The sequence below is a fragment of the Rhipicephalus sanguineus genome, chromosome 3, assembly GCF_013339695.2.
Source record: "Rhipicephalus sanguineus isolate Rsan-2018 chromosome 3, BIME_Rsan_1.4, whole genome shotgun sequence".
NCBI lineage: Eukaryota > Metazoa > Arthropoda > Arachnida > Ixodida > Ixodidae > Rhipicephalus > Rhipicephalus sanguineus.
In genome coordinates, this window is record NC_051178.1 from 67,990,147 (window position 1) to 68,002,490 (window position 12,344).

General features: G+C 45.4%; 1 protein-coding gene across 1 annotated transcript in view; it reads left to right on the forward strand.

Moving 5' to 3' along the window:
* Positions 1-3,280: 3,280 nt before the first annotated feature.
* Positions 3,281-12,344, forward strand: part of LOC119384962 (uncharacterized) — a 30,758-nt gene continuing 21,694 nt past the window's right edge. Inside the window, exons 1-2 of the mRNA XM_037652563.2 lie at positions 3,281-3,424; positions 6,053-6,216. Coding sequence (XP_037508491.1) covers positions 3,296-3,424; positions 6,053-6,216 — 293 coding nt within the window. The 5' untranslated portion in view covers positions 3,281-3,295. The remainder of the gene's footprint in view (positions 3,425-6,052; positions 6,217-12,344) is intronic.

Consider the following 12,344-nt stretch of genomic DNA (forward strand, 5'->3'; position numbering starts at 1 on the left):
ATGCTTTTTTTATCCAGTGCGAACGAATAGCTATGTTGCATGACACTGGTGACCATTCTAAAGTTATAGGTACTTGTTGTGCCATAAACATTTATAATAAGCGGCCCATTCGTGAATATTTTGTTTACGAAACTTCGCTGTAGCTCATCCGCAAAATATCATTTTGCTATATTACAGGTGGCCTCGCACACTTTTCTAAGTATGAATTCTGTGTTGCGAACATGAAATTTACTTATTTAAAAATAATGTGGTGTATTACCTGTTCAAACAACGATCTTATGATAAGGCACGCTGTGGTAAGAGGCTCCTGGTCAGGTTGAATAGCTCGGAATCTTCAACGTGTGCCCAAGTGTTCGTACACGGACCCTTCCTCACGCTACATGCGGCACCCTACAGACCGAGTTATATATTGCGACATCCTGTTTACCAGCGCGCCGCCTCATCCACTCCGATCGCGGCGGGTGTGCAGTTAGTAATTAGTTATATAAGTGTTCGCAACATTTATCGGTGGCCTTTCCACCCGATTATATTGGAAGTATCGAAATGAAACAAGAAAGGAAGGAAATGAAAGCGCGTCATACAGTGGCAAGCATGCAGCGTCAACGCACTGAAATAGATAAGAAATTTCATTAACGGGAGAAGGGACTTGGTAATACCTGCTGCATATAAGTATTCGGACACAGAATAGAAGCAATGGAAGAAAATAGCCGAGTACACAACGAAGGACGCTGATACAGGTGAAGGTGACCGTTCAGAGGCTTCTACAGTGAATGGACAACCGGTGCAAAGAGATGTTTTCACGATCAAGGTATGCATACAGAAAAGCGGTTGCTGCATTTAATGAACCAATCCTCTCCTAAATACCGCCTTGTTAGGAACGGAAGGACGAGGTAAAGAAGACATGGCATGAACTGCGAGACTGTTTGCGCATCTCTCGCATCGAGTTGAGGGAGCGCATATGAACGAAGCGAAGGTCCTTGATAGAAAAGATCTTCCCCGTCGCTTCGCATTCGAGACACAACGAATAAAGTAAGTGTGCCTTACACACACAGACAGACCCCACAGCCTTGCTCCCAATCCTGTTCTCTTGGGTACGGTGTATGGGGGAATGTAGATACGTAAACAAAAGACATTACACTGTGAGCCATCATGGCACAACTGTTTCAAACCAGTCGCTGTTTATTTAATGTTGACGTGAAGAAACGCGGTATGACCAGCTGTGTTATGCATATATACTGCGACTTTTTTATTATTTTATGGTCGCTATTATCGCCGGTATCATTGCTTTCAGCTTGCAGCCCTACTTACATGCTTGGTTTACGCCAATGGTTCACAAATGAGCGTCAGTTTCGGCAGAAATGATAAGGCCGGGTATCCTGATTTCTTTTCTTAGGTCATCGCGGCAGAGAGGAAGAATTCATATATGTAAGAGCTATTCGCTACCGTCCACTGACGCCTACAAATGACGCTTAGTGGGCGTTGACCTCTAGGGTATAGAAAGTGTATCAGCAGTGCAATTCGACGAGTACAGCTGACTGGGAGTGCATGCTGCTTCTGTCATTTTTATATGATCGCGGTGATTTTGAGCTCATTATTCATTTCATACCCTAGAAGAACGTTCGAGGACTAAGCATATTGCGAACTAATACTTGAACACTAATTTGACGGAATTGAGGTCGCAGTTAGCAATTTATAACGTTCCAGAAGGCGTGACCAAGAAAATTAAGCGCACATGGAAGCTTTTTCAAAATAGGAATTACAAGTGCCACGGCTGGGTAGGGCCGGGAAATAACACAGCTGTAACCCTTTCTCTTATCAAGGAAAATTATTTCGAGTGTAAAAATAATGCAGGTTGATTAAGAAATTTTTCATAAAGCTGTTCCCCGAACGGCCAGCGTTCGTCAAGTGGCCGCGAAAGCTACTTGGCCTGCCTGGGAAAATTGGATTCACCGCGCTTAATTTTGCTTCCTAAATGGAATTTTGTTTCTGAATGGTAATGGAATGACTGATGATACGAATGAGCCAACGGAAGCTCTCAACGCTTGGCCTTGGGCGGGAAGAAAAAAAAACGAAAAAAAAAATTGTTTTAAATCGCCTGGCACGCGTTCAACGTGCGCCCTCCTTTCTCACGAGGCACAGTCCAACGAAGAAAAAATGCCGGTTATCGTCGAGGGGAGGCGCGAAAGAAGCGCCCGCCGTTGTTTTGCTTGGCAAAGTGGCCGAAGGTGAGCGATTGAAGCGATTTCGGAGCGGCGGCAGGCGACCGGTTCGGCCTCGTCACGTGACTCTCTTCTCGGATCGTTAACGGGGTGCTCTGCTTTTGTTTATTTTGCTTCAATTCAGCATTCGCGTACCAGGCCTGCTTTGTCGCCGCAAGTGTCTCGGTGTATCCCGTAATCGTCGCAAGGCTTGCGGAAATCTTCGCTGTCGGTAAGCGAAAGCAGGCGCCCTCCCGGAAGTGAGCGCCGTCCGTCTTTATCGGCAGTCGATTATTGTGTGTGAGTGGGTGCAGGGTAGATGTAGTGCGTCGTGTTTATTGACAAATTTTCTTTTATTGGAACGAAAATATAGGAGGGGTGTTTATACAATGTAATGACGGACTTAGAGCCACCACGGCTGGTACAGTGGTTAGGGTGCTCGGCTGCTGACCCGAAGGTCGCGGGTTGAATTCCGGCCGTGGCGGTATCATTTTGAATGGAGGCGAAATTGCTAGCTGCACGTTAAAGAGCCCCAGGTGGTCGACATTTCTGTAGACCTACTCTACGGCGTGCCTCATAATCATATCGTAGTCTTGGCATGTAAAACCCCAGCAATTGTTATTATTAGTGACTGGCTTTAGAGTATACGACTAAGCTCTGACCAACCTATGAGTGTGCCTTGTTGCATTTGTATTAGATACTATTAGTTAAAGAAAAAAATATTTACGTTTCAGATTAAATGGGTTTATAATTTACCGAACACTGCGCATACTGACTGAATCCCATTTATTCATGAAGTTCAACTTACTGGAGGTTATCAGTGCAACAGATAATTATTTCGCTTGAACTACTGCTTGGACTATGACATTCGTTTACAAATTGCAGTGTTGTACACACATTGTAATTGCTTTCGAAGAAACATCCTTCAATCGCATTAGAGTTTTTGTGTCGTCGCAGTCTATTCTTTATTGTCAGTTTTCTAGGCTGAATATTCCCTATCTGTCAACTCCGTGGAATTTCAAACACGCAATGCTGTGCTCTCGATATCCCTGCAAAGTGGGATTTCTTTTCTATTTTAGTAATCGCCAATTACTGCCATGAAACCAACCGAAGGAATGAGAAACTTGTGGCTGGAAGCCTTGGTTCTCGTGGCAGCTTTTTGTCCCAGCCAAGGGGAACTTCTAGAACGAAGGCCGGAACTTGCTCAGTATCAAGACGCGTGGAAGGTAAGCTAAGCACGAAGAGGCTGCCGTTATTTTGTTGGAAACGAAGGTGAGTTCTTGAATGAGGTCTAACAGCGCATGGTGTATGAGGACAAAAGCTCGGGTTAAGTAGAAATGGACGTATTAAAAAACAATGCGCACGAACATATGCCTCGTCTTAAAAATCACAAAGCTATTTATCGTTACGATGACAAAATGTTTTATGCAAAACATGCTCTGACACCAATGCTTCTACATTGCAGGGCTATTAGATCAAATCAGCGTGTTACAGAAAGATTAATATGTGCGAATGATTTCGTATTTACGTGGGTGTCGTGTGTTTTTATAACGATTAAGATGCAACAATTTGAACATTTGTTGTTGGCTTGAAGGGTGTTTAACAGCATACTGAGCGCTGGGTCCTTGACAATGCTAGCATTCGACGGCATTGCATTTTAATATAAATATGTTATATTATAAATATGGTGGACTGGACGGGAAACAAACGGGAAACAAGGAAGAGAAGCTGACGTCAATGAAGAGCAGTGTAAATATTTTCGGCATTTCAAAGGATGACTCTGCGCTACATACATTACACGTTGTTTTCTCCATAAGCGAATTATTATGGTGAATGGGGGCCTCCGATCAAATAGCAGATAAATAAATGCCTGCAAGCACTTCACTATTTCCAGCGGCAGTAACATCTGAATTCGTTATGTGGTTCTGATGCACATTTTGGATTTCTTTAGCTGGAAGCAAAACACTAACGATTGTCATTCCTTTAGAATGACTATACAAACAAAGATGATTTTGAAATCACCCAACCTCGTCCATTATTGAATTTGCAATCACTTTCTTTCAAAGGTAGACTCCTACCAAATGCACAAGAGGTACCTTGACATAGTAACAAGATAAACAACAACCACCCTTCATAGAACTGTGGTCAAAGTGTGCCCTACGCTACACACACATTTTAAAGAGCAGTAAGGTCATAGATGGACAGGCTGAAGAAGTAAGATGAAGGAACCGGAAGAAGTCACTTCTGCGATGTTGCATTGCAATAATGGGGGGGGGGGGGGGGGGGGAGGCACGTCCCTGTAATAAGCTAGTCAAATACAAAGGCTTCAATGCAGCCTTGGTGAGCTTCTGGGGTGACGCTGTTGTAGCTGAACATACCAGTATTGCCCAGTCTCTAATAATGTTTGGAAGCATCCAGTCGCTGCGCCAGTCCAACACGGTCGCCCGGTGTTTTGCCTGCGTGCTCTTTAGCGAGGGCAGTGCCAGAAAATTTGTTTCATCGACAGCATTCTGGCTACCCGCAGTTGTCACCACATTGCAGCAAGGTGGCAAGTTGGGCCAGTTGGTTTACGTTCATGTTTGACAATTTGGTTGAAGCGCACCGAAAAACACAGACTACAAAGCAGACAGGAGAGCGCTTACCTACAGAAGCACACAGGAAAGCGCTGTCCTGTCTGCTTCTTCGAGTCTGTTTTTCGGTGCTCTTCTACTAGGTTTTCACTATCTCGCCTTCCTATGAGTAAAACAATGAATTTCATGAAACTGAAATCAAGCCACAACTGACAAATACGCTTTTGCTAGGTGAGGAGAATGCGCAGGGACCATGCAGGCTAACAGAGTCCAGTCAATTTACCCTTGTGTGGAGCTAGCTATGTGCGTTCCGCAAGCGCGCTGTGACATCCCTCACAAGGTCTCAGTTTCGTAGCTGCGTCTGTTCTTGACAGTGAAATGGTTTCCTGCACACCATCCATAGCTCAAAACATGACATAAGAAGGGCGCAGTAGATCCAGAGTGACAATTGTAAGCAAAAAGCACAGGGGACTTTAAAGATACAAACACGTAAAGCAACAATCAGTTAATAAGATCGCACTTAAAATGTCGGAACGATGCGAAGCTTCTTTCGATACAACCTGGACTGCAGTTGTGTCGCAGGGACCGCAAACGCCCTTTCGTCGCATTCAACTGTGCATGTCGACCGACCTTCATGATGAGGCACTGTAGTCCGAGAAAAAGTTCCACATGCTTAGTATTCTGACAATGAGGCGAGGTGATAGGAACGGTTGGGCTGCACGACATGGTGGCAATATTTAAAACCAGCAAAATGGACGCTGCATCAGTTATAATCCACATTGGCTACGCACAAGATGTTGTCTTGTGGCTTCGTCTCCCACCTACGGCCAGTTGGTTTTTCGCCAGCTTTTATTTCTTGTATTTATCATTCTTTTGTGCAATGAAGGAGAAATGGTGTTTGCTATGCTCTCCGTGTCACATTCATTAAATCTTGTCTTCATTACTGAAAATGAGTTCTGCTTAACCTATCGATGTTGCGGAAGGGTTATGCAGTATTCATTGTACATGTGCTTCGAGTTGTCGATCGACGCGCCGTCGCGTTGCGGATTGCCAGCTGCTTGGTTATCTCGATTGGTTGGAAGGGCGTTGATCCCTGGGAGCGCGTTGATCCTGGGTTCCATCCACAGACCAGGAAGAATTTTTCAACTATGAAGCTTTCTTTCTGACAAATACGAAGCGATTTACTTGTAGCTTTGTGACGCAAACATCTGGTTGTCAATTTTTCTCTTTCATTGCCTTCATCACGTTTGCATTGGCTTCATCACGTCTGCGTCACGTTTGCAGGTGCTAAAGGTGCCAGGAAGATATTACTTGTTCATGAGATCCTATGAAAAGGAGCCCTTCTACAAACACAAGAAATGTGTTTTCAACGAACTGGTATCCGTTAACGAAGAAGAGCAGTACACCGTGAACCTTATTGGAGCCACAGATCCCACCGACGGGTCGCGGTAAGCATTGCCCTCTTTATTTTGAAGCATCTACGGTTTACAGGTCACCTCTACGGCACGAGATGAAGGCGTTTACAGGGGAATCACTGTGCAATAACGTTTATTAGCAGCGGCGTAAAATTTCTGGAAAAGTTAGAAGAAATAACTAGCAAACTTGGACGCTTTTACCGGTTATTAAATTTGCGAGTGAAGCTGTTTTGTTCAACAATTTGCAATTATAATTTAACTTCCTTGTAAGTAAATACCAAACGTGAAAGCGTGAACCATATATGAACGGCCTACTGGGAACCTTTTTTCAATATATCTGTTCAAAACAGTGCTTTAGAATATTTGACAGTCAGCAGTTCACATCACGAGAAAACTGGTCCCAATGACGCTTCCATCCTAGAACCAACTTGTTTAATCTCAATTACGTTCACGTTTCTTCTAGGCCAGCGTGGTAAAATACTGGATTTGTAGAACACACTTATACCTTCGCAGAGCGCTTGGATATACAATTTGCTCATGAGTGCGTCGTTAAACTTGCGCACTGCGGGTCAAAGTACGAACATCATATAACTCATGTAGATGTTAAAAATAACTAGGCATGAGTAATATTTGGCAACGCTTCTGATTAACAACAGGAGTATGTTTCGGCACGCATTAAGCTCAGTATGTACCTTTCTAGACGTTTGTAAGGTATTAATAATGTTTGTCTCCTATTTCTGCAGAATTTGCATTTTAGGCCCCGGCCGCGCAGTTTTATTACCAGTAGGTAATACTCGGTGACATTTCAGAAGCCAGAATGACACTATGTAATGCTTTAATGAGCAATTTGTTGAGCAGGCTGCGGTTAATCTGCTCAAGAAATACATTTTTGTCATTCACAATACGCAGGGTACTTCTACTGAGTACAGACATCCTGCATGGAACAATGAAAGAAACCAAGGTAATCGAATACACGCCCCTTGCGACGCACAGATATAAAATAATAATTTCCAAGAGCATAAATAAGTGCGCACCCCCCAACTTTCAGCAGACGTCGGCCATAAAATTGCTGTGACATTCTCTAAAATTTCCGCGGTTTTTAGTTCTCTCGGGGAAACACGAAAACTTTGTAATCGCTTCAAATAATGAATCTAAAGAACTTTAACACGGGAGCATAGCCTTTTTATTTATTCACTAACGCAATCTTGTCTTTCGTCATAGAATAAGATTCAGTTTTGTGTTTCTTTAGGCGCACCGTGTAGGCCAAATGAGACGTTTATGCGAGTGCTTTTAAAGGGGACTTAATAAGCTCATTGTGACATGCGTACACGGCCTGTTAAAAGTGGTAAATAATATAGCGAGCTAGAGGACGTCGTTAGATGGAATTATTCTTTTGAACCATTGTGCAGCTGGGCAAGCAGCAGCCTTTTCTAGCGCTATCTTGTGGTTTGTTCTGCCACCAGACACCGCTAGTGGGGCCGGTCATTTTTGCATAACCTTGCGCTAACGTTGGAAAAGAAAGGAAAATGACAGGTTTTGCGTAGCCTCACATCAGAAAGTGTCACACAGTGCGCACACACGGAAACAAACATACACAGAGAAAGACAGTCAGAAATCGCGAGAAACGAGAAACTCTGATCTCCGCAAGTGTCGACAACGCAATGTCGTGACCATAGGCGTGCGCAGGATTCTACAGTGGGGGGCCCAAGTTTTACCGCTGCCCCCCCCCTCCCCCTTCCTTTGTCGAGTCCGAAAGAAAACGAGTTCCGTACTGGATGCAAAAATTTAAATGAAACGATGGCGTGGGTCTCAGAAAGGCCTGCCATTGGTCTCCTGCTTTCCAGCCTAAAGGTGAGAAGTTAACAGATCTTTGAATGTAACGTCAGGGGTCACCATTGTGGTTAAAAAAATGCCTAGCCACAACTCTGCATTAAAACATGACTCAAAAGGCCTGACTGAGTACAACTATTGGGCAGAATTGGCGCCCACCTTTATATGATCTGGCATGAGGGGGGGGGGGTGCCCCTTCCCCCCACCTGTTTATTTGCTTGGGCGCACGCTTATGATCGTGACAGGAAACTGGAGCGCATTTTGAGCATGCTCCTGCGGTAAAGAAGTCATTACTCCTCCGCCTGAACTGCAATGCAAAGAATGTGGCGTAACATCCAAAGGGACTACGCATGGGGCGTATACCAAATATAACTGCACGTCACCCGCACATCGGAAAGCGCCTGCAGCGAGTGCGACATTGATCCCGCGACTTTGCTCTCAGCGACTGGACACTAAAGCTTCAGTGCCGCCATGATGATTTTAGTTAGCTGAAATTAAGACTAGGAAGGTAAACGTTCATTGTCAGTATGACAGTGCGCGCTTAGTAGAAATACTAACGCTTGTTTCTGCTCGGGGAGTCTAGAGAATTGTGAGACAGACATGCCTTGCTTTAAATTTGTCGGGAGCTCGGTTTAGCGGACGCATAAAATACACGTGTTGACAGCTTGACAGCTTTCTTTTATTGACAAACAATAACAGTTTCGCCGCGTGGCGTTGGGGGCGTCCCTGTGTTGGAATCATTGCGCCGCTGCTACCAAGAGAGGGAAATGCCTAACAACCCCAAAGCAAGGGGGTACCGAGCTTTTTGAGGAGCGGGAAGAATATTTCCGTGGATCGCTCCACGAATGCATAGGTCGGTCCATGGTGACATGCCTCTTCAGTGAACGTGAGAAAGAAGCGATGGGCGGCCGCTACAAACTAATGCGCTGAATGTTATATGCGGATAGTTTGCTACGTCACCAGATTCGAAGAAATTTTGTGGGATTTGCTGAAAGGGGTGGCGTGAAAAAGCTGCGTTTACAATACAAGGCACGAAACAGGCGGAAGGAGCAAAACTCGTTAGAAACCGGCTCGCTTCACCGTCTAAGCGGGCGAGAAAACAAGACTGCGAGCTCGACCGATCTCGGACCGATCTTTTTTTGTCACGGGGAAGCCAAGCGTCTTTCCGCTTTGCTCTACTTTGGCTGCGGTAGAATGTAAACATCCGGTCGCAATTTCAAAATGTCAAGCAAACTGTCAACTGTTACAGTTCGCTTGTCAACTGTGACATGTGCATGTGCCCAAAAAGAACAAGTAGAGGAAGATGTTTGATGCCAAGAAGGAGGAGAGGTCGGCATGGAAAGCGGGTTTCTAGCCCGCTACTCCACGGGGGTAAGGGGAGGAGGGAGTGAGAAAGAGGGAGGTATGACGACAGGTGACTATGGTATGGCGCAATGACTCACTGTACACTCTGTCCTGCGCGAAGACAGGACATGCGCAAAAACTCGCAGTATTACACGGACGCGCTGCTGAAGAGACAGATTGTGATGAAGATTACCGAGGAGACGGTAATAAATCTAAGGAGCTGCGACAGCTGGGTCTGGCGTATATGGACATTTTTCACTTTGGCCGAGCCGGGCATATCCACCTTTGCAGCCATCGGGTGTCCGCTTATCTATAGCTTGTGCTGGTGCACCTTTAGCAAGCAACGGGCTGAAATGAACAAAACTGTTGCCCCCTATTACGCATTCGTCGCTGACAATCAATACGGAATAAAAACAGGAGAAAACAGGCAAAGCGGCAGCGAGTCAGTGCCTCTAATGGCTGAAGATTATAGGACGGTAATAAGGGCGAAGTCGACGACGGCGGCGGTGGCTGCCAGAACAAATTTGAGCAGCTTGAACAAACGTGGAAACGCCACCCGTTTTGGCCTTTTGGCTCTCCTGCCAACTGTGAAAGTGTGAACGGAGCCTTATATGTAGACGGATAATCATTTTGGCTGGTCAGTTCATGATTACGAGCAGAAAACAGCGCTAAAAGACGGCTTGAAAGATGAGCACAGAACATGTATGTATGTATGTATGTATGTATGTATGTATGTATGTATGTATGTATGTATGTATGTATGTATGTATGTATGTATATAACTGCGGTCCCAAATATTCATTATGCATGGATGCCTGCATCTGTGCGATTAGGCAGCATAATGTATAATAGTACGTGGAAGCGAAATGAGATATAGTTTCTTCAATAGCTGCATAGAAAGTGCAATCACTCAGTGCAATGCTCTGCAGTGTAAGATGAGGTATGTACTATATTCTATAGTCGCTACTAACTTACCTAAATTGCACCTGTTGGTGTCTTGCCTTTGTAAACAGTTACTGAAACGTTAAAAACTGCTCATGAGTTGTTTAGGATCTGTGTGCCCTGAATACTTGCGCAACATCTGAGCTTGTGCGGTGGTTTGTAAAACACCCATGGTTTTCTTTATTGTTGGCATCTTCACGTTGCACCAAACGCGCACTCCATTCCCACGTAATATAAGTGTACTGCAGGTCATTGCTGAAGAACGGTGGTTATACGGACGCCGTGAGAGTCTGCACGTGGCCGCGCTCTTTCTATATTCTTTTTTCCCCCTTAAGGTAATCCTCAATAGGGCCACATTGTTTGAATTCCGTCTGCACGAATTCGCCCAACATAGTACCCTGCTAAAGTATAGAGTAAGAGATGTAAATCTGAAATATTTGAAAGGCGTATTTTTGAAAAGACTGCTATTAAAACAATTTATTTAGGATCTTTGTACTTGTTGCACTTGCGCAACGCGAGAAATCCCTCGGTGGCGAGTTCACTGCATTGTGTTTAGTTCATTTATGAAGTTGTTGCACTTGACCAAGCATCTATGTTTTCATAACCGTTATCCCCACCACGCAATTGTAGAAGCCTAGCAAAACTCCTGCAAAAAAATGTATTTGCGCGGATGTATTCGCGCAAATACATCCGCGCAAATCTATCCGCCCGCAGTACGCTTAACCACCATGGCGTGCGATCAGGCCTTACATTAGAGAGTTTGAGAATTGGGGACCCAAGACACTGGGTCGTCAAGCTGCGTTGGGTAGGCTGCTCTTGCATGCGGAGGATCAGCACAGTTTGAGAACTGGGTCAAACGCAGGCTGCGTTGGGACAAACGCTCGGGGCGCCACACTTGGCGAAATTAAAATTATTCGATACGCGGGCCATACTTTGTCGCGGCCCGCGCTGCGTCTACTTCATCTCGTTGACGACCCAAAACGCCTTGGGGACCCACGCTATTTTTCCGTTTTTGGGCCTTGGGACAACGCGAGTGCAAGAGCCCAAGAGTGGCTTGGGTTCTGCGCATGCGCCCTGGCGGCTCGCAAACTTCTTGGGTCCCCAAGCTCCTCGGGGCCCCAATCCTGAAGCTCTCTATTGACTCATTGATTTTGCCTCACATTCATGGGAACTGGTCGTGTGCTTGTCATTTTTTCTGATGGTTTCAAATCCAGTTTGTCTACCGGTGTACCATTCGTAAATTGGATCACATTCAATATGTTCATTTCAATATGTTAACAGCGCGTAGAACGATTAGGAAGGGACGAGACAAGAGAGGTAAAGAGCATTTTGTTCCGGTGATCGTCCCCGCTCCACCTCTCTGTTGGAAAGAACAGAACGAAAAAAAATTGAATTGTATGCGCTTTCGGGATTTTCGTCACACTGAAAGAAAAAAGAACTCACCACGTAGAGTAAATGTAGCGGCAAAGGGCGCACGCCATGTGTAATGTTCGGACGTGTAGGTTTTTACAAACGCGCACCGTTTTATAGGCAAGTGGCTTGCCGCGCCTCTTCTTCCTTTTTATTGCGATAGCAACCACACGGACACTTCAAGCAGATTTTTGCCGTCGGCGTCGGGGCCGCTGTGAGTATCCGTGAAAAGTCGAAAGGCGATAACATCGCCCCGCGAGTTGTATGCTCTATATGCGACCGAACGTGTGTGAGCGCCGCCGACGATCGCGGCTGAAGCGGAAATCAAGCGCACTGGCATTTCTCCGTCGCACAATTGGCCCTTGGGGTGACCTGAAGAAGGGGGGTGGGGACGCTGCATGGCTCCGGCACAAAACTAGCCTCCCCCCACCTCTACGAAGCCCCATGGTCCTATGGCGCGACGTCCCGTGTGTCAGTGTTCTTCCTGTATCTTGCGTTGAATCTGCGCTATCCCGAATTTATTTGATATCTTCGCGCGCAAACTAAAGAAAATTGTCTCGTCATGAGTGATTAATCAGTATCTAAAAGCCAAGCATTCATTGCGATATACGTGTGTGTCTTCAGTTGGTGTAAAT